Genomic DNA, 23,302 nt, shown 5'->3' on the forward strand with positions numbered 1-23,302 from the left:
AGGTGAGCGTGTCTCTTTAGCCCCTTCATGACTGAGCTTGTTTTTCATTTCTGTTCATTAATGACTGATGCACTTTTAAAATTTTTGCTTTGTGATACTTCAACTGCAGTGAAATACTTTCTTACTAAGTGCACCCACACATATTGTTTTTTAGAGGACAGATAGGGCTATATATTTATATCACATGTGTACTGAACGCCTTACTTAGGGCGAATAAAATCTAAAAAAAAAAATCAGGTAAATACACTTTTTTTTTTCTCCAGTTTTGAGTATTATTTTTTTAGAAAAATAGCACATCTGAAAAAATGCATTTAAATAATGTATTTGCCCTTTATTTAGAAACACCTCGCATCCCTAGGATTTTTGAAAATGTTCCGTACTTCTCAGCCTAAAACTTAAAGCAAACATTTAAAAATGTTTTTCTCTAAAAGCTAATAGTGGCCACCTGGCATACAATGTCACTAGGTGTCATAGTTAGTGACAGCGACATACTTTGAAAATTGCCGTCATGAGGGTGTTAAATATAAAATCTCAACTTGAGGGTGAAAAACAAATCTGCTCAGCTGCAGATTTTCATTATAAGGGGTTAATTTATATAAAATGGATAGTACAAAAATATATTTACAGTGTGTGTATATATGTATATATTTATATACACACAATCTGTGCATGTGTATGGACAGGACAGCAACAGAGAGATGATTGGTTCTCCTATCTACAGGAAACGCAATTAACCTTCTGGGAATCTTAAAGACAAGATGCCAATACATCTATGGCTCCAGCCTTATCTCCTACATGCGTAGCGAGAAATATGGACTTGTGGCTAGAAAGGGTGTCTCAGCACATGTCCCAGGGAGCTCCCTCGGAACAGATTGGTGAGTCCCTTTTCAGTAATGGGGAAAGCAGTTTCCTACCTTGCTGATGCAGCAGCTGAATCTGTGCACGCCTCTGCTAGATCTGCGGCCCTTATGAATTTAACCAAAAGGGTGGTATGTTTAAAAGCCTGGGATGGGAATATTTCCTCTAAAACTAAACTATATTGTCTAACTTTTAAGGGGGGCTTAATCTTTGGTTCTGTTTTAGACAATGTATCTTCCAAATCCTCAGCACTATTTAGGCGATTTTTTTTTTTTGTGGTGATCAATAGATCGGTGCCAATACAGAAAAAGATTTTTCCCCCCCGGGACCTGTCATTGATTCTTAGAGATCTTACTAAAGAACCTTTTGAACCAATAGAGGATTGCCTCAGTAAAATGGTTGTCTTTCAAGATAGTGTTTCTTTTGGCAATAACTTCCGTTAGAAGAGTAGGAGACCTACAGGCCTTTAAATTAAAGATCCCTATCTTTCTATTTTACCAGACAGAGTAATCTTAAGACCAGATCCTATGTATCTACCTAAAGGTGACTTCCTTTTTTTCATAGATTGCAAGCATTTCCTTTACCTTCTTTTTGCGAGTACCCTAAAAATCAGGGGGAGGTGGTCTTTCATACTTTAGATGTCAGAAGATGTCTTATTAGGTACCTGGAAGTTTCCAAGAATTTTAGAAAGACCAGTCAATTTTTTGTCTTATTTGGAGGGACAAAAAAGGGCTATTTAGCTTTCCGTTCTACTATTGCTAGGAGGATTAGACAAACACTTGTATTTCTATATAAGAATGAAGGATTAGAAGTCCCTATATCCATTAGGGCACATTCTACCTGATCTTCGGCTACTTCATGGGCAGAGAAAGCGGGCGCTTCAGTGGATCAGATCTGCAGAGCTGCAGTTTGGTCAACTCAGGACACCCTTTGTGAAACACTACAGAGTGGAGGTCCTGTTGCAGCAAGATCTAGCCTTCGGCAGGAAGGTTCTGCAGACTGTTGTCCTGCCCTAAGGTAGGCCTGTTGGTTTACTTGGTTATTCTCTCAGTTTGATGTCCTGGAAGATGAGTGGGGAAAATCCCAGTTAGACTTACTGGTAACGGTGTTTCTAAGAATCTTCCAGGGCAGCAGGCCTACTTCCCACCCGTGTTTATGGTATATATTAGCATGGTTGTTTTTTTTCCCCCTCGTGCACTGGTGGAGGTACTTTACTTTAATACCTACTGAGGTTTCCTGTAGATAGGAGAGCCAATCATCTCTTAGGTTGCTGTCCTGGAAGATTCTTAGAAACAATGTTACCGGTAAGTCTAACTGAGAATATATATTTATCTTGTTCCAGCATAGCAACATGTAGCTAAATGTTTCTATTCTGAAATAGAATAGGCGCGCGCAAGCGGAAAATGGGCGGAATTTAAAAACGGGCAGCGATGCCCGTTAATATACATGCGATCCGCCGGCTGTAGAGCCGGCCGATCGCATGTATGGGGTGCCACAGTACAATTTTTTTCTTTTTTACATTTCAGTACAGCGTTGCATGACGGAATAAACGTCAGTCAAAGTATCGCAGCGCTGAATACTGAAAAATGGCCTGGCCAGGAAGGGGGTCTAAACACCTGGTCTTGAAGTGGTTAAATAATTTTTAGTGCACACAAACACACTTTTTTTTTTTTTTTTAACACAGTTTTGCTTTGGCTTTGGGAAACAAATACACATCTGCATCTGCATACGGCTCCATTCACACCTGTGCATTTTTAAATGTGTGTTTTTACATGCGGACAAAATTGTGCAATTTTTAATAGATGGGTTCTTACGGCTACTGCCCAGAAAGGCGCACATGTATTTTTTTGCTGCGTTCTGTGTTTTTGTAAGTGCAAATGCGCAGGTGTGAATGAGCCCTGTAAAAATGTATTGCTTTTTGTGTTTTGCGCGTTTCCACACGTATAGATACACACAGAAAAACGTTCAGGTGTGAAGTGTTTTTTGAGGTTCGCCCATTACAGGGCCAGTAATGGGAACAGATTGCTCAATGTTTTCTTTTTTTACCTTTTTATAGATCGCTATTTGATGACTTTGCTGGAGAAAGATGAATGTGTGACAGAAGAGGGTGAAACCTGTAATTATTCTCCCCCCAGCATATTTACTGAAGCCTGTAATAATGAGACATACATTGAGGTACAAACATGTATGAAATTGTTATTAAAGAGTCTTGTGTATTTGTACATCTGTTTACTTGAATCTGTATACAATAACCGCTTCAGGGCCAGCATATGTATATAAACGGAGGCAAACTAAATTGGTTATACCAAGATCATGGCTGCTACAGCAGCCATGATCTTGGTACAGCAGCCATGATCTTGTTTTAATTGTTTACAGCCGGTGGTGGCTGTTTACATTCAGGGGTTCAGGAGGCTCTATAACTTGTATGGTGTCGGAAGGGTGCCCCCTCTGCTGCCGCTGCTGGCTCTCCCCTGTGCAGGCACCGGACCAACACAGTGGGTCTCTGCACCTCAATCGGAGGTAGATCAGCACATTTCCAGCGACTGAAGCATTTGTTGTAAAAAAATTGGGGGGAGGGTTGTTTATTATGGTGAACAGGTACTTCTGTCTGCTGTCCAACAGACCCTGTAGTGTTTATTCCACACTGCTCTGCATTTGACGTTGCATCTATAAAGTGCAGTATGGAGCATGTGGTGTGCAATCAAGTGTTTTCTGCTTTGGGTTGCAGTCTGTGGTAGGAGGAGTGGATGGAATTAGGATTTTGACTGGCCAGATAATCGGCTCCCATTCACCTGGTAGTGTTTTTTTGGGGGGTGGGGGTTTTCATTCAATTAAATGGGCTTCACTTGCTTTGAGTCCCGAATCAGGCTAAGCATAATAAATATTTGTAAAGCCCACCACTGTGCATAATGTGCCAGTTTATTTATTTTTTAAACTGGACCCCTTTATATTATTGCCAATTGTTAGTTTTATTAAAGTTGTGTGTCACAACTTAATTACAAATTTTGTTTCTTTATTGGCTTAAATTTAAAACTTTTCTGTTTTAATGGATTTAGGCCTTTGCACAAAGGACTGAACCAGCACCTAGTGTGTGTACATACCTTTCTTTATCTTCCTGATTGCCCTTGGAGTTCCCAAACCCCTTGGGCTTCCAGTTCTTTAATAAGGCCCTCCCACTGATTTCCTCATTATAATGCACAGCACTCCCTATCCTATAAAAAACATAGGCATTTTATGCTTTGGACTTTAAAGCTAAACTCCAAAATAACTTTTTGTGCATTGGCACTGTAAAAATCAATTACTACTATTGAAGTGTGTGTCATTGTATTCTGCTGTGTTTGGAATTTTTTTTGCTTTCAGTTAGCCCTTACAGCAAAGTAAACGCCAAACATCCAGCGTTGAGACTCAGTTCCAGGTGTTTCATTTCAATATACCTACAGAGAATGTTAATCCAGTTTGTGTACACCTCATGGCTAGATATGACCATGGGAAAGAAGCAGTTATATCATCCCTATGCTATACATAACCTGAGCAGAGCTGTGGGAGGAGCCCTACAGAAAACCACATGGTGGGAGGTGCAAGACCAGTCAACCTGCACAAGGAGAGAGAGCAGAAGTTACTGGTCTTTATTGCATAGAGGCAAGGTTTCACACTGGAGACACAGATCTGGAAGAAATACAGAAAGCAAGTAACAATACACATAGCTTTTGTATTTAGACAAAATGCGCTGATCCTGCAGTTGAGCGTGAAGTGAGAATAGATCTCCAAAAAATAAAGCCTGACAGAGGGTCCTAACCCTTTGCCACTTAAATCAAACCTATTAAAATATGTTTTTGCTGGGGTTTTAAATGATACTTTACCATTTTTAAATAACAAATGACTAGTAAAGCACTAAATGAATATTTGCTTATCAAAGTCATTTTTTAGATGATATACACTATAATGCCAAAAGTATTGGGACACTCCTCCAAATCATTGGACTCGGGTGTTCCTATCACCTCCATGGCCACATGTGTATAAAACCAAGCAACTAGGCATGCAGACTGATTCTACAAACATTTGTGAAAGAATGGGCCGCTCTCAGGAGCTCAGTGAATTCAAGCGTGGTACCGTGATAGGTTGCCACCTGTGCAATAAGTCCATATGTAAAATGTCCTTGCTACTAAATATTCCACGGTCCACTGTTAGTGGTATTATAACACAGTGGAAGCAACTGGGAACAACAGCAACTCAGCCATGAAGTGGTAGGCCACGTCAAATGACGGAGCGGGGTCACAGTGCGCAGAAGTCTCCACTGTCGACAGTCAATAGCTACAGACCTCCAAACTTCATGTGGCCTTCAGATTGGCACAAAAACAGTGCGTAGAGAGCTTCATGGAATGGGTTTCCATGGCCGAGCGGCTGCATCCAAGCCTTACATCACCAAGTGCAATGCAAAGCATTGGATTAAGTGCCGCCACTGGACTCTAGAGAAGTGAAGACGTGTTCTCTGGAGTGACAAATCACGCTTCTCTGTCTGGCAATCCAATGGACGTGTCTGGGTTTGGCGGTTGCCAGGAGAACGGTACTTGCCTGACTGCATTGTGCCAAGTGTAAAGTTTGGTGGAGGGGGGATTATGGTGTGGGGTTGTTTTTCATGGGTTGTGCTTGGCTCCTTAGTTCCAGTGAAGGGAACTCTTAAGGCATCACCATACCAAGACATTTTGGACAATTTCTTGCTCCCAACTTTGTGGGAACAATTTGGGGATGGCCCCTTCCTGTTCCAACATGACTGCACACCAGTGCACAAAGCAAGGTCCATAAAGACATGGGTGAGCGGTGGAGGAGCTTGACTGGCCTGCACAGAGTCCTGACCTCAACCCGATAGAACACCTTTGGGATGAATAAGAGCGGAGACTGTGAGCCAGGCCTTCTCGTCCAACATTCCTTCTGGTCAAACATTCCCATAGACTCGCTCCTAAACCTTGTGGTCGCCTTCCCAGAAGAGTTGAAGCTGATATAGCTGCAAAGGGTGGGCCAACTCAATATTAAACCCTACGGGCTAAGACTGGGATACCATTAAAGTTCATGTGCGTGTAAAGGCAGGCGTCCCAATACTTTTGGCAATATAGTGTATCGTTTAGCAGATCTGTCTAGTGTCTCCATGGGAATGAGAACAAAATAATTTCTTTTAGGTTCATATAATAGGAGTATGGCTTTTCCAAGTCAATTCTGTTCTTACGTAATATGTATTTTAGCCACTTCCACAAACACTTCTAATCCATTTGGCAGTAGTTGACCACTTAAACGTACCGTTTGTGTTTCTCTTGAATGGTTTTCAAATGGTGTCTTGAGCTGTAGAAAGTGATTTTCTTACGCTATAACAATAGGTACAGTTTGTTCCCTCTCTGGCAGCTTTACTACACTACCACAGATGAAAAAATATATTGATTGTCAATTATTGATAGAATTCTGAACCTACACGCACTACATTGTGCAAAAAGCACTTACTTCTGGAGGTCACAACATCTTATGGAAAGTTTTTGACTGCTGTTTTTATTTTCTTTAGCAGTGTCCTGCTGCATAGCTTCTCTACACAATAGTCATTTTTTTTTTTTGCAGATATGGAATGATTTCATGAACCGCTCTGGAGAAGAGCAAGAGAAGGTGCTCTTGTACTTGGAGCAGGAAGTGAGGCGACCTAGAGAAAGGGCTAATAAAGGAAAAGATAAGAGGACAGGTACCTTCCTAAACCATTTGTCTGTATGTGCGGTATTGGGGGATAGTGTGAACAGCAGCAAAATGACCTACATTTAACGTGCTGGGGAATGCTTAGTTGACATTTTGTCACCACTGGTATCTCTATAAGAGAAGTCTTGATTTATATGCCACAATATGAAGGACGGATCACTGCTTTAAGTGTTTTTTATTATGTACAATCAAATTTTCTTTTATATTTTTGTATAAAATAAAGGTGTATTCTTAACCTACTTTTGTGCTATATCAGTGGTGTTTTTGATACCTTAAAAGCCCCCATCTTGTCCACATATTATAAGAAAGTAGACTGTTAGGCCTGGTTCACACCTCTACGAACGCTCTACAAAACGCTCACACATGAAAATCCCATTGTTTTCTATGGGTATGGTTCACACCTTGCCGTATTTCAGCCCGTCTGAATGCGCTACAAAACGGCCTACGCCTGAAAAGGTACATGAGCTTCTTTGCAGCGTTTTTGTCGCGCGTTTCCATTGGGATACAGCCAAGTAGCCCTCGGAAACGCGCGTTTGTTGCGCGTTTTTTTTATCGCGGTAAAAAGGCGCATATTCGATACGCCTAGGTGTGAACAGAGCCTTATGCATTGTTATAGATCAGTTGTGTGTTTCTAAATCAGTAGCCAGGGTATGGACATTTGAGCATTTACATACCCTTTAGCAGCCCTCACTAACCTCTAAATCTCCAGGCACTCTCAAAAAATTCATTCTCACAGCAGAACTAAGGCAATTATCTCTCAGCAGCTCATCTCGCTGTGCTCTCTTTTCCAAGAGCACCTGCTATGTATTTACATTAGAGATTAAAAGAATAGCAAGTCACTGCTGGGAGGGAGTGGGGCAGAGTGAGGTAAGCTGCTGTGCGAACAACTTGAAGGACTTCCATTCTTCTACTGTGGGCTTCGAGGATGAATTGCTTTACATTCAGTGTAGTTACAGTGGTCAGAGTACTTTGTGTAAAGTTCATTTGCTGCATAAGAATATGCAAATATTGGAATGTCCATAGTCTGGTCACAGGTTCACTTTAAAGTGGAACTCCAGCAGATTTTCCTTTTTTTAGAAAGTGGGTAAGGACTAGATCCTATGTCAGACCTTTTTCTCCATAGTCAATTTAGGGACACAGCTCTAAAGAATTCTGAGACGTAGGGCCATGCTGCTGCCTTCAGCAGAAATGCACACTAGGCAAAAAATTTAAAGCCTGCCCTTCATTCCTGCCAGTTTCCCTTAGGGTCCTCAGGAGAATAGATGTCTCCTTCTCATCTGCTTTTTTTTTTTTCTTTATTTTGGTTTGTTTTGTTTCTTTGGTGAGCTTCTACTGTTTCTTGCCTTAATAGGGATTGACGATTCCTATTGACAATGCCCCATCATGTAGAGAGCCTACTGATAATTGGAACCTCTTGCTTTATTTACTTTTAATGGGTTAAGATTTGCTCTCCCCTGTTAGCCACAGTTCTTTTTTCCCAGACTCTGGTCTAAGGACAGGTTCACACCATTTTCTGGGCCAGATCTGGAACGCACTGCGTGGCATTTTGATGCGTTTTTGACGCGTTCAATTTTAGTTCTTGCTTGAGAACCTCTGCAAGATAGCCAGGAAAAGAGCAGCACAATGCTTGCACATGAACTTACCACAGTTGTTCTTTTTAGATCTGCTCAAATGATCATAGCCAGGGACATCCTGGGCAGCAATCCTTCTCCACTTGTCCCATCTTCCTATTATTGTTCTTATATTGCCCATGCCTCGGATCATACAGCTTTGGGCAAGCTTCCACAAGTTCTACAAATAATTCAGTGTGTCCTATCTTCACAAACATCTCTTTCCACAGAAGCAGGAAGTCCAGGAGTGATGAGATCATCCAAACCAGCCAAAACATTTTTTTTCTCCGTTGCGTTACAGTGCGTTTTTGTCGCGTTCCAGACCAGGCAGAATGTGACACGCAGTATTTTTCTGGTCTGGAACTGACTGCGATGGTGTGAACTGAGGCCAAGAAGAGCATAGGGAAACATTGGGATGCATTTTAGGTCCAGAAACAATCTGGTCTGGTCTGAAGGTGATCTAGAGGTGGTGTGAATGGGCCCTAAGACCGTGAGTGCTGACCCACATTTTATGGATTGTGTTAATCAGATGACAGTTGCGTCTCCTTTTGTGTGAAATATAGTTCTTGATGCCTGTCTAGAGTATTCCTTTCCTCTGTTCAGAGTCAAAGAGCCATTTGGCTTAAGTGCTAGTCAGCAGAGCCTCAATATAAGAAGGGACTTTTATGCCCTATGTGACCCTCTTTTCCATGCATTGCTGGATAATAAAATTATTAGATAAGCTACTCTAGAGTGTTTTAGTTTCCAGGGCAGCAAGTCTCCTTCCTCTGCTAGGCCATCAGATTCTTCCAAACTCCCCTGACAGTCCAAGAACTCCAAATCCACAGATAAGTTGTCTTCGTCATAAAGGTCAACCTCCACCTGTTCGCTGGGTGCGGGAATATCTGTTCTACAAAAACCTCCCTTTGAGCCTATTTAAGATATTTCTTGGTCTTTGTTGACCCAAAAGTTTGCCTTTTTGGTGGCCATTATCTTGGCTAGAAGGGTCTCTGGGTGGTCTGCTTTGACTTGTAGAGAACCCCTTTTGGTTCTTCATAAGGACAAGCTTGTTTTAAAACCTGAAGGTTTCCTTTTTTCCCCTGGTGGTTTCAGCCTCTCATTTAAAGTGACACTGAACTCAGGAGTTAAATCTTAAAAATGCATTCAAGTTGTTAGGGTACGTGGACTCCTTTAATCGGACCAACCAGAGAAATCCCTTATCAGAGCTCCGGGAGCACAAAATAACAGACACAATTTGATAGTCACAATATGCTCATTTTATTGACGTCGGGTCTCGGTTTATATACACCTCAGACAAAGAAATAGTTATGGTACCATATATGGTTATAAGTCTTATCTTTGATTAAAATAACTCGTAAGCAGTTTTAGGAAGAAACACATCTTAACTTACATACGGCCTATATCCGGCTATCCTAATATAGGCTTGTTTGTCCGTTCTGTAACAGTCTTTATTCTAGTTCCAGTGCATGACCGAAAGATATGAAACACTCCTAGGAACAACATGTACACCATTCTGTTACAAAGAGTACCAGACACAGGATGACAGGATCTGCACACGGAATGCATTTTTTTAAAGATTTAACTTCTGAGTTTAGTGTCACTTTAAATGAAAAGACATTGTTTTACTTTTACTCTATCCAGCTTCTGTTCATCCTAGGAAAATTTATCTTCAAATTTCTGCTTTGGATGTAGTGCAGGATATCGGAGTTCATCTTTCAGCCAATGCTTCCTTTAGACGTATGGATTCTTTCTTTGTCCTACCAGAAGGTCCTGGAAAGGTTGTTCAGCTTTGTGACCCACTATTCCTAAGTGGATTTGTCAGGTTGTAATTCAACCTTATGAGTTTTGGGATAAGGTACCTCCCTTTCCTATTTCTACTCATTCTATTAGAGCCATTAGTGCTTCTTGAGCCTTTTATTAATGTTAGTGTCGGACAGGGGAGGGGCGGATACAGCTGGCTCTGTTTCTAGATAGGCAGAGCCAGCTGTCACTCAAGCAGCTGGGTGGATCCCAACAGTGATGTCGGGATCCGTCCCGGCTGCGGCGATCTCCGTATACCGCGAGCTGTAGCTTGCGGTATACTGAGCTTTAAAAGGTCACGGGAGGACGCTAGTTTATGTCCTCCCGTGAACCTTAGGAGAACTATGGAGAAAAACACCCCATAGTCCTTTTTAAGATTTCCTGGGGTTCAATCGTGCTGCCAGCTTCAGACAAGTACTTGGGAATAAAGAGTCACACCAAAATGTGTATTCACTCTATATTCAAAGGTTTATTGTTTTATAAACAAAAGGTTATATGTAAAACTAAAAGGGGAATAGTTGAGCATAAACCAATTAAATCCATGCACGTATACAACAAGATACAACAAGATAAAACTAATCATGATAGAAAGGATTTTATTTGACATCTCAAATACCATATTTGCCGGCGTATAAGATGACTCGGCGTATAAGATGACTCGGCGTATAAGACGACCCCCTACTCGACGTATAAGACGAGTGTAGCCCAAATAATGTTATTTATATAATGTTTAATGCACCCACTAACCTCCCATGGCGGTATTCCCGAGTGTGGCTCGGGGTTAATTTTCACTACCATAAGCGGTAACCCCGAGCAACACTCGGGATTACATTCTCTTACCTTGTCCACGATCCCCGCTGTGTCCTCCGGGTTCTGTCCCTTGCGAGCGTCCGCTTTGCAGGGGGGCGGAACCGGCGGTATTTTAAAAGTTAAAAAAAAATGGAACGAAAAAATAATTAGGGAGGCTAATCTGTCAGCCCGATGTAAGGCATGCTTACACCCCTGAGGAATGTTACCAGCGGATTAACCGTAGCCTGCGTTGTACCCTTAAAAGACGCCAAATTCCAATGGTTAAGTATTGTTTACTTGCATACTAAAGAGGTTGCCTCAAATCCACATCCTAAACTCTAAGCTCTGTATTATCCATCTGGTATATATTGTTAAATGTTGCATGTTTAATGCGCTTTTGTTTTCCAGCAAATGTGTACTCATTCTTGAATAGGTTCATTTAGGCTAATTAGTTGTTTGGTCTCAGTTGTGCATAATGCGCTTGTATGTATTGTTTCAGAGTAAAGACAACCAGGCAAGTGTGCCATTTCACTTTTTCCTGAGCCTGCAGTGCATAGAGAAATGAAGGGATCTCATCAGAAGGCAGAGTGAACCTGATCATGGATTGGAGGTTTTACAGTTGACCCCTTGTTAAAAAAAAAAAAAAAAAGGCTAAATAGGCAGTGATGATGGCCTATGGGGGGATTGAGGTGACAGAGTAACAGCTGATCAAAGACAAGTTGTGGGTAGAAGACAGTGAAGGGACTTATCTTGCCTGATCGTGGTGTTTGGTATGGGGGGGTTCTGGGCAGAAGGGAGAGGTAGTAGACTAGGGCACATTGGTCAAAGAGGCAGACATGAGATGTAAGAGTTGAGACATGGAGTGGTAGGAAAACAGTGGGGGCAAAGCTGCTCATGTACCGTTGGGAGAATATTTAAGCTGCCCATACACCTTGCGATCATCGGACAAAACATTTCGTCCAATGATCGAACCGTTGTACGATTTTCGTACGGCAGCCCCATCCTGCCCCGATTATCACAAGGTTCAATCAGCGTAAAAAAAAACAAAAAAAAAACACCTGGACGAATTGCGGAAATCGACCGCACATTTTCGTTTGCGCATGAGCAGTGTAAATCGTACGAATTTTGCCATGCGAAAATCGTACGATCGACCGAAGTTTTCTAACCTGTTGGATAATCAAAAGTCGATTGTACAGTATTTGCGGTTATACACTGCCCATCAACCTTAATATCGGACGAAAACTTGATCGCATACGAAAATCGGCCGATAATCGTAAGGTGTATGGGCACCTTTTTTAGTGTGCAAGCTGATCAAGGCTGAGATTGGGGGGAGAATGAGGGAGAAATGCAAAGCAGGTGCTAGTTGTGGCGCAGGAGCGTAGGAGAAAAGGCAGAAAGAGAAATTAACATGGCCAGGAAGCTTAGGGAAAAATAACTGAGGCTGCGAGCATCAGAGAATCGGAGGGAGAGGTGATTGTAAACAAGGAAAGAAGAAGACACCCGACTGTGTCTGAGTAGTATAGGGGAAAGAGTAGACCAATGAGAAGCTGATGAGATATGATACAAGCAAAATCTTGTCATTTTTAGTTTCTGGTCCCAAAAATAACAACACTATGAAGGTAGAATTGTCTGTGGCTCTACAAAGAGGGGTACCAAATGGTGTATTTTAATTTTTTCCAAAATGTCCCCTTTCCAAATTCAAGCCAGTTGGGGACTTCAGATTCAGGGCACATGGCAAATCGCCAAATTTACACATCAAAGCCTGTTTATTGCATGTCATCGGAAATGACAAGTTATACATGCATGGAAAGATTAAACTTATATATCTGAAGTAAGTACATGTACCCATGTGACAGTAAAGTTTCAAATAGACTTTTAGGCAAGACAAATTGACATTCATACATTTTTAAAAATGCAGGTCACAGAATCATTGAGTTTGTTTGTGCAATGGCCCCTTATGTCCCTTTATAAACCCAGCACTGTCTACAGGCATCAAACAACCATTAGACAATGTAAGCTTCTCATTCATTCTGCAGAACTGTCCTAGCATAAACATGTACATTCACATGCTGGTTAATACTATATGCAGACACTCTTGGGTCTGGTCTTACCTTAAGCAATTATGACCAACGTTTAGGAAGATCTCATTTCAAGCTATCAGTTCTATTACTGTTCCAAAAATGGCCAGCCTAGGGATACCTGCACATCACAGGATTGTTATCAGTTGCATTTTCTATCAATCCACCTATGTGTTTGTGTATCTTGAAGCACAGCTCCACCTTTTATAAATTTGGTCCAGCTATCTTTAAGGGCTAGTGTTTTTGGACTTCAGAAGCAAGCTACTTGCAAAAAAAAAAAAAGCCTTGCATTTGAGAACCATTTGGGATACATTTGACATGCATATTGCTACAGCTCGCTGTATACTGAGACGCCACAGCCGAGACAGATCCCAACATTACTGTCGAGATCCACCCAGCTGCGTGCTTGATAGCTGGCTCTGCCTATCTAGAGGCAGAGCCAGCTGCACCTGCCCCCTCCCCATCCGTCGCCAGTCAGCACTGGAGGATCGGAGAGGGGATGAGGGAATCCCTCCAGGGAGCCGTGAGTGCCAGTCACAGCTCCCTGCAGGGAGATGATCGAGAAGTGAGCGAGTGACGGTATGTGTTCGCTCACTTCCCGATCTATTGAGCTGACGTGTGACAGTTTCATTGGCACACGTCGGCTCGAACTATGAGGCTGAGTGACTTTCACTCACCTCATAGTTCTCCTTTTAAGTAAGCAAAGTAGTGTTATGCATGGCAAAAGCAACAATATACCTACAAGCATACATTGCTTTATAGGATCGTATTTGAATTGTAAACCCTGCATTTAAACTGACTTCAGTAGCAAAATACAAATGCCCTTGAATGGTTGGGGAAGCTCTTGCTGAGCTTTGTTATGTAACAGCTTGCCTTTTTTTGTTCATTTCTCCCAGGGTACACTGGAATGTTTGGAGGAAGAGATGCTTTCATTCTTTTCAGTCAGTCCTGAGTCAGTATATATTGCCATGATGGAAAACAGGTATTTGATTCTATATTTCCCCCTTACTACTTTCTCAGAACCATTCATTAAAAAATCTATCATTCTCTCTTTCTTTCTGTGTGTGTGTTTGAAATTGTTAGGGTATTTGTGGTGTTGTGTCACAGCATTGGCCCCTTTTTTTTGGTCGACAAAGACCTTTACAGCAAGTTTCCCTCACAGATTTTCACCATTGCAACAATATAACAGAAAATGCTTAGCTTCCTGGCTATTCTCTGTCACTCATACCCTTAGTCCTTCTTGACACAGACCAATACACTCTAAACTGTGCAGCCTCCTGGCTATGGTGTTGCCCTGCTTGAGCTGAACAGGCTTTCTGCCTACTCTCACACTGTCCCTCTTTGGGTACAACAGTGACCCACTCCTTATTCTGTTAGACGTCAGCCGGATCAAGACGCCGACTGTGAAACCCCCCAAACCTGGACAAACACTGCACTTGCAGCCATGTGTCCCCTGGGGAGGGAGCACTGGCTGGCTAGCCTGATTCCCTTTTGTGGGACAACACCCACATGACTCCACTGAGTCTTTCACCTGTTCAGGCACCTTTTCACTGCTGAGCCAGCCCTAAAGGCTAAGGTTACCTTTCTGAGCATGCATCATGTCGTATCCATATTTAGGATGCAACATGAAATCTGGTCAGATCGCAATCCCTACCCCTCTAACCTGAGTCTTGGGGTTCTTCTCCCCAGAGGCTTGGTTAGCCTTCTGCCCTACAGCTATGTCATTCAATCAGAGATCCTTTGACCGGAGCTGTGAATGGCAGAGCGATTTGTGGTTCTCAAAAGGATACAAGTGTGGTGACATAGTCTATTGAGGTGGAGTCTGCAGGAGCCAGAGCATTGCACCCATGATCCACTCACCACGATTACAATGCTTTACTGGCTCCTACACAAAAAATAATACATGCAAATTTTTTATGAGACAATGTGCATTTATTTATTTTTTTTTAAAGGTGGAATTTCTCTGTCTCTTCAGACAGTGACAGACCATCCATCTGTTACAACGGATTTACATTTGCTGTCTGTAGTATATTTTTTTTTTTAGGGGAAAACTGGGGATGCACCAATACCGTGTTTTTTTTTGCTTACGAGTACTGATAATTTTTTATTTTTTGGTGCTCTCCAATACCAATGCTGGCATCCATGGACCTGGATTATCAGGCTTTCTGAATGCCAGGGAAGCCTAAGTGTTCTATCAAAAGAACACCGGCTTCATTTCGCCCGTGGCACGTCATGACCCACCGCCCATGCTGCGCAGAAGCCGGCTTCCTAGCCAATCAGGGAGGCAGGTCATAACCCGCCGCACGGATTCCTGATTGGCTGGGATGAAGCTCCATCCTTCCCCTCAGCAGTGCCGGTCAGAGGGAAATCTCCCTCTGCCCGGAAGTTCCGGTATCGAGAATGGTATCAGAGCACAAATACTCGGTATCAGCACTGATATCAATACTAGTATCGGTGTATCCCTAGGAAAAACTATTCAGATGTCTTATAGTGATGTCAAGCTGATTCCACTGACAGAAGGCCAAAGCTTGTCGACACAGGCCCTTGTGTGTTTTTGCCTCTCTTCACCTATAGCTGTGATTCACAAATTAAAAATTCCTATTTTGAGCTCTTCCAACCCCTGACTCAATAGAGGTTTTGTATTTCCTATTCAATGTATGAGTGAGTCCTAGTGAGTGTTTGCATGTTTTTTCTGCATTTTCTGAGATCTTTCAATTGGGATGGTAGTCATAGGCTGAATAGGATACAAAATACAAGTACCTCCAGGCTTCTTAGGTTGGTTGTGAGATGGGGAAAGTAGAGCGTAACAGTGCTCATAGACATTAGATGAAAGATGATACCGGAACCCTTCGTTTAAATCAGCTAAATACATTTCAGGTGCATCAAAACACCTAAAAAACTAATAGTTTTTTTTTGTTTTGCTAAGCTACATGCAGCTGCAATGTAATGCAGCTACAGTGTAAGTGAAAAAGCATGACTTGTGCCTGCAAATGCACAAATGCCTTGCTCTTTGCGGTGAGGAAGTGTTGGCTCTGGTCAGAGATGTCTGGCTCTGACTTGGCAGGGGGCATTGTTAGATCTCAGCAAAGAGTTCACCTCACAGAGCAAGGGTCCCACTCTGCAGCATGCTGCAGGACACCAGCTTTTCTACAGACTTTTTTAAAAGAAAACAAACTAAGATTTTATTTTGGTGCTTTTGGAATGTATTTGGCTAATTTAAACTGTAAGTTCAATTGGGCTTTCAAGGTAGTATCGGAAGATTTAGATGACCAGGCAGTATTAGATTATAACTGAACATTTGATCATCCTCTGGTATCTATGGCTAGGTTTGATTGTTACTTGTGTATGTTCTCTGATTTACACTAGATGTAATGACTCTTAGTATTTAAAAAAAAAAAAGTAAAAAATAGCAGAATCAGACATGTTATTATGATTTTATTTATACAATCTGTAAACTGGCACACGTAGCAATTCTGGAATTTAGTTGGGCAATCACTTTTTTTTTTATTTGTTTGTTGATAAAGGGAAAGAAGCAATTTAGGGCACACACAGTTACAATCAAATTTATTTGAAATGTATGCTCTGTCTTTAGGAAAACTGTTTCAAGATCTACTTTTCCTTCTTTTGCATTTCCTTGATCTTTTGGATTAATAAATGTTATCCTGTTAAATGCCACTTTAAACTGGTCATACATATTGAAGATACTGTACATTTCAAATGTATAATCTCATCTGGTTTTCTCGCAGTTACCAGCGCCTCCTGCTGCACGCTGTGTGTCAGTACATGGATCTGGCCTCTGCTAGTAAGAATTCTGGGATTTGTATGGGGACGGGGCAATGCAAGGAGGTCTGTGGTATATGACACATATTATTGAAATGCTTGGGAGGGTTTTTTGTTTTTTTTTAGATACAATAGGTATTCTCTGTTTTACATGTCTGTTTCAGCACAATTACTATGTCATAGTAGATTCTTTCCTAGATGCACAGTAATACTTACTATTTTGCTGTCGCTTATGTAACAAGTGTTTTGTCTTTTCACCAAAGCTGCCTAAACAGTTCATCATCACTCTAAAGGCAGTTTATGATTTGATTTGCTTTACCAAAGCAAAATCTGTGTTTAGTAATCTCATACCCAATCTCACCATTCATCATATGATGTTTTGCGTTAAAAAATTTCTGCGTGTTGCCAGGTCATCTAACATTTGCTGATTAGCCTTAGTTTTTAATTAGCAGTGTTGCTGTATAAATAGCGCAGCATTTTGCACTTTTAAAGCTGAGACAAACTGCTAAATACTCTGGTAAATGCATATATGCAATTTGCTTGATTTATCAGAGTTGGCTTTCTGGAGTTTTGTGTTATCTGATAGGCATGCATGTTGGTCAATGAAGAAGCATCAACAAACAGGTTAAAAAAGAACTTAACAAAAGCAAAGAGTTTTTCCCCTGAGGGGATACCACCATAACTCCAAAGTATTCAAAAGTGTAGTAAAAATATATATTTTTAATGAATAAATTTAAAATGCACACATCAAAAAAGACAGACATACATATATTGCATATAAGTCAGTACATTTGATATGTGTGCATTTTAAATGTATTCATTAAACATATATATTTTTACTACACTTTTGAATACTTTGGAGTTATGGTGGGATCCCCTCAGGGGAAAAACTCTTTGCTTTTGTTATAATCAATAACAGGGGACCTACCATGCTAAATATATATCTGGCATTATTATAAATTGTTTACTTTATACACCTTCCCTCCCCACGTACATGCTTAAAAAAGAACTTGCAATGGGGGTAGCCCCACTGCAAGGGTTAAGTGCTCGTTTGTGTAGTTGCTAAAATAACAGGTGTGTGTATATGTATATAAATATATATACATACATACATACACACATACATTTTTTGATATGTTAATTTTTATATTTTCTGATTTCTTTACATGTTTTTTTGTGCTATATTGTCAAAAAATCTTTAAATAAATATATTGGATATACTCACCAGAAGCTCTGAGCCGGCCAGCTGTCACATAGTTACATAGTCAGGTTGAAAAAAGAACCTATCGAGTTCAACCTATAGAGATATGAAAAAAAAACGTAAACTGAACGCTATGCCCACAATTACCCACTGTTGATCCGGCGCTCCCTCCAGCCTGTCTTCCCCTCCCTGCAGCATTGTAATCTTCCTCAGCGTCCTCACGTCTATACATTCTATAGACGTTGATGATTTGCGGGACCTTAGACTGCTGCAGAGGAGAGACGTTGGAAGGACCAGTGTAAGAAGCTGGCTCGGCTCTTTGGATGAGTAGAGCTTTGTTTTTTTTAACCTAGACACAAACGAGCAGTTAACCTTAGCAGTGCGGGGGTAGCCCCACTGCAAGGGTTAATAAAAAAAATTCCTAGAGTTCTTTAAGTTATCTCTCTCTGCTGCCTCCTGTCTGCAAGCTTCTCTTATTACATTGATAGCAATGCCCAGAGCAGTTGATTGCTGATTGGCTCCCTGACATATTTGTCTACCCTTCTGTATTATAAGAATATAGTAGGGTAATATAAATACATAACTAAATAGTGATTCAGTTTTGAATGTAAATGATCATATTTTTCAGAAGCATGCTTGCATCTACATCTAATGTTCAAAAGACTTTGTGAACATTTAGTGTTTGTGACACTTGTGATTTAGTAGTCATTCAAAGTCATCAGTGCTATGAGCCTCATCTCCATCCTCTTTCCAATTTCTCTTATGATAGGTTCCAACCTCCAAGGCAAACGCCAGATGCGTGTGGTGAACAGGAACAGAGAGTTTTGCCCCCCAGAATTGCTTCTCTCCACCTATCTGCAAATGAAATGCTGACAGATCGAGAGAGTGGTGGATGCTGGAGCCCGTTTGAGAACGTATTTAAACTTAAGGGCTTAAAATCTCGGTACAAAGAGCAGCTGTGTGCAGCAACCCACTGTAACTTTAGCACAAAACAGGCTTCTCAGAAGCTAACATGTGATTTAGTTTCTGTGAGTTAATGCACACCATTGCACTTTCTACTGTTTGTATTGTCCTCCAGAGAGTTATTTACAAATCTTGCATTTTCTTGTAAATGTGTTTGGAACCAGGTATACCATTGACTGGTTTCTATGATTTAAGAGCCTGTTCACACTAGCCCAGTCCACTGCTGTGTGTTAAACACAACCACAGCATTTAAATGGAAGGCCCAATGTACCACAGACAACCAATTATCACACAGGCAGCATTTTCAGCAGTGCACTGCAACACACATTGCCCTGCAATGCAAGCACATTGAGAAGGTGCAAAGGAGTCCCAATCACTGACTGGAACTGCATCATAATAATGCACGCTCCCATGCGTGTTACCACACCACAAGGGTATGAACAGGCCCTTGGTCCATACTAAATGGACTGTTTGTAAATAGCAGCCCTTTTACTTTGTGGCTCTGCACATGGTGGTCTTACTTCTGTTTGTATTGCTTTTGTTTCGTTCTGATAGTCTTAAGCTGCTTTGTATTTATTTGTAATGCTATTTCAGAACTTGGTATAGTAGAGCCAAATTGATAACCTGTGCCGAATATGGTCTATGGGCCTAATATGGAATGTATTATGTAATACTGTACATATGTACTTGTATAGGCAGCTGCACAAGCAGGCCAAAACTCATAATCTAGAAGATCACATATGCTGAGGCATACCAGATTAGTTATAATGTCACTACCTAGGCTTGTTTCTATAGATTAGAATATTATGCTTTTTCATGCCTTTTAATTATCAGGGTTATCAGTCTGTTAAATGGCAAGCTTAGCTCTTGATACAGAATATGGTGCTATTTTGTAACACAAATAAAAATCGGGAGACACTGTCCTGTATGTCTTGTTTATCCTTTACTACATTGTGGTATCTTAGAATGAACGATTTCTTTTTCTAAACATAGGCTATATTTTCAGATGTTAGGACTGAGTCTGTTCCCTGCTTCAGCGCCATAAAATGTTTGGATACGTATACAACATTGAGACCTTTTTAAATGATTTGTTAAAACCTTTCAGACTCTGTAAAGCTCGTATGCAACCACTCATTTCTAAACTATTTCTCTGGGTACTAAAAATGGAGTGAAATCTGTGCTTACCATGTCACTGGTCAGTGTAATATGCCAATAAAATATGATCTGGGGCTTCTTGTGTCTGTCTCTTATTTCTCATGATACCAGCTATACTTTCTTGTTGGTGTTCTCTACGTTATTCCCATACTTGAAAAAGCATTTGACATTTTTTTTTCATACTATATGTGCCTGCTACAGAAATTGAGAACACAATAACGGGAAGATTGATAAGGAACTAGTTAAAGTGACAAAATCAATTTTTTCCCCCCCTCCCCCCAATGTTAAGTAAAGCACTTACCTTAAATGATGTCTCTTAATCCGATCTTCTACTTTCCTGTCCTTTTCAGCCTTCTCTCCAGCGCTGCTGCGGGTGTCCGATCCAGCACTGACTCCTCTGTTCTTGCTGGCACTTCCTGTCCCACGGTGTCTGCATGCGGGTGCACACGTCCATAGACTTACCTTGCGTCTCTCCTCGTCTCCTGGACGAAAATCCGAACTGTGCATGCGCCCGCCCCAAGATGCTTTGCGGCCACCCGAGCAGTTTCGGATTTTCGGACGGGAGCGCGCGGCGATGACAGCGGTAAGTTTAAACCGCTTTTAAAGCAGTTTTTTAAATTTATTTTTTACTTTTTGCATATATGTCTACTGCTTGCTAGCAGTAGATATATGCAAAAAAACAGAGGGTTTAGAAAACCTTTAAGGAACAGAAGACAAAAAGGTATTTGAAAACTAATGAATCAATAAAATGTGGATCTGCACTATGGGCTGGCAATGACTTCTCAATAGCTGCTGTGCTGTAAGTGTAATCACCCAATCCTTAGTATAAAAAAACTGCACTCATTTATGTAATAATCCTAGGGATGCACCGATACCGATACAAGCATCGGTATCGGCGGCGATACCGAGTATTTGCATGAGTACTCGTACTCGTGCAAATACTCCAATACAAAAAACGAGTACCTGTTCCGCGTCCGCCATCTTCAGGGACCCGAAACCACCGCACACAGGACCTCCATCACGTCTTCAGTTAAACAAGATGGCCGCGAACTCCTCCAAGTCCTCAGTCATCAGATTAGGGGATTATCTCCCCTAAAGTTCCAGGAAAGCCATAAATCTCCCTCTAGGCATCCCCCTACCAGGCTTGCAACCACCAGTCGGATGCCATAATTGTGCACCTAGGCGGGTAGTGTTGCGTCAGACTCCATCCAGATGGACCAAATTCTATCAAACTTTTGAGGACACCCTCTGCTAAGTGGCTTTGTGCAGTGGCAAAGATGTGTTGACCAGTGTTTTCCAAGCCCCCAGACCAGGCGGATCAGATTTCCTCCAATGGAGGATAAGAAGCTTCCTGGCGTAATATAACAGATATGTAAGTAGTGTGCGGGACGCCACCGAGGGTACTATATCGTCAATGAGACCCAGTATACATATTTGGATATTCGCAGCAATGGGGATCTGCAATAACCCCGAGGCCACCTCCATTACTCCCCTCCAGTAGTTCTTGAGTCTAGGGCAGGACCACAACACATGCACTAGATCAGCCGGCTCCCAGGGACATCTCCAGCATCTAGAGCAGGGGTGGCAAACTCAAATTCATCGGGGGCCGCATCAGCAGTATGGTTACCCTCAAAGGGCCGGTTGTATAGGACTATGCATCTACTCTTTATTATCATAAATAGTTGCCTCTGCATTCAGTTGCTACTGGTGATATGGAATTGATAAAGTGATATGGAATTGGTCAGTATATCCGAAGTTTACTGCTCCACCTGCCATGGTATGTAACCATTGCAGTGCTGTAAAGGGCAGGTGCAGACCAGCATGGAGCCCACTCACACTTCTGTAGCAGGTGATGTAAATTTGAAAAAGAGGGTCACACATCACTGGTAACATCCACAAGAAAATTATTGGAGACTGCTCAGACCGAACACCATGGTGTCCTCAATAAAGTTCTCCTGTGGACGATACCAGCAGTCTGCAACCCTCCTTTTCAACTGGCATGGAATTAAATTATTCTCATAATAATTATAAGCAGACATCCAGAGCACCCCACTCCCAATACAGCAGATGTCAAGAGCCCTCCCACCATCAAAAGTACGCTACGTACACAGTGCAGGGGTCAGGATTGCGCCTAAAAATTCCTCACATCTGTACTCTCCCCTACCTTCCTACCTGGACCAGCTCTGGTACCTCCCTGTATAGGCGGCTCCCTCCCTTTGTATTGGGCTATAGTACCTTTTTTTTTATTGGGCTATAGTGGTACCATCCCTCTGTGGGTGGATCTCCTGTGTTATCAGTACTTTGCTTTTTTTTTTTACGATAAACTTTAAAATAGCAGCACACAGTTTATTAAGAAGAGGCACAGAACGCAGCCCGCTGGATGGGGGAAAAAAACTGCCCAAAAAACTGCCAGCAATCTCTGCCACTATGAACATTCAGTGGCATGCAAAAAAGCCGGCATCGCTGGCTGGAAGGACTGGGGAGGCGGGGTGGAGGCGGGCACCAGAGCGGCATTGTAAGCCGTCATGGCTGCAGAAAGAGAGGTGGAGGCGGAGACGGAGCGGCACAGTAAGTGGAATAAGTAATGCCTGCTCAGACTGGCCGCGCCGCTCACTTGCTGAAATCCCAACCTGGCAAAATGAGGTGGCTGCTGTGCGGGCCACATTACAAGGTCCGGCGGGCCGGATTCGACCCGCGGGCCTTGTGTTTGCCACCCCTGATCTAGAGGATTCTGTGGATCGCATAGTAGCAAGTCTGGCCGGCGTGTAGTAAGCACGATACCCCCCCCCCCCCCCAGGTTACCGTGTGCCCCCCGCTAACAGTCGCGGCAGTCCCGGCGCTAGCGCAAGGCAAGAGAAATGGAATCCCTGTCCTAGCAGATAACTGCCCAGGACGGTTATCACACAGTTATCTGCTGGGACAGGGGTTCTTCCCGTTGCAGCCTCACAGACTGTCAGCGGTTTCTCCCTACAGGCTGTAGTGATCTGTGTCAGTGGGGACAGATTGCCGATTACTGCCTGTAAGGAGAACCCTCCGACAGTCTGTGAGCTCCCCACCCCTGCAGTCTACTCACCTCTCCGCGGCGTCTGCGATCGTCTTCATTCCAGCAGCTGACCGCAATTACCAGCCTGCTATTGGCTGTTTTAAATTGCAGTAGCCAATAACAGGCTGGCTATTGCACCCGCCCACTGCCAGCTGCCATTCAACAGAGGTGGACCTGATAGAAGACTTCCGGTCCCTCCTCTGCTGATTGACAGCAGGCAGTGGGTGGGTGCTGTAGCCAGCCTATTATTGGCTATTGCAATTTGAAATATCCAATAGCAGGCTGGCTATTGCTC

The 23,302-nt window shown here is 42.2% G+C and overlaps 1 protein-coding gene across 1 annotated transcript in view; it reads left to right on the plus strand.

Moving 5' to 3' along the window:
* Positions 1-18,923, plus strand: part of R3HDM4 (R3H domain containing 4) — a 39,434-nt gene extending 20,511 nt beyond the window's left edge. The window contains exons 3-8 of the mRNA XM_018570475.1: positions 2,915-3,033; positions 6,460-6,600; positions 10,976-11,068; positions 13,762-13,847; positions 16,612-16,667; positions 18,616-18,923. Of these exons, the coding sequence (XP_018425977.1) occupies positions 2,915-3,033; positions 6,460-6,600; positions 10,976-11,068; positions 13,762-13,847; positions 16,612-16,667; positions 18,616-18,719 (599 nt within the window). The 3' untranslated portion in view covers positions 18,720-18,923. The remainder of the gene's footprint in view (positions 1-2,914; positions 3,034-6,459; positions 6,601-10,975; positions 11,069-13,761; positions 13,848-16,611; positions 16,668-18,615) is intronic.
* The last annotated feature ends 4,379 nt before the right edge of the window (positions 18,924-23,302 follow it).

The sequence above is a fragment of the Nanorana parkeri genome, unplaced genomic scaffold (assembly GCF_000935625.1).
Source record: "Nanorana parkeri isolate BGI_ZX_2015 unplaced genomic scaffold, ASM93562v1 scaffold1539, whole genome shotgun sequence".
Classification (NCBI taxonomy): Eukaryota; Metazoa; Chordata; class Amphibia; order Anura; family Dicroglossidae; genus Nanorana; species Nanorana parkeri.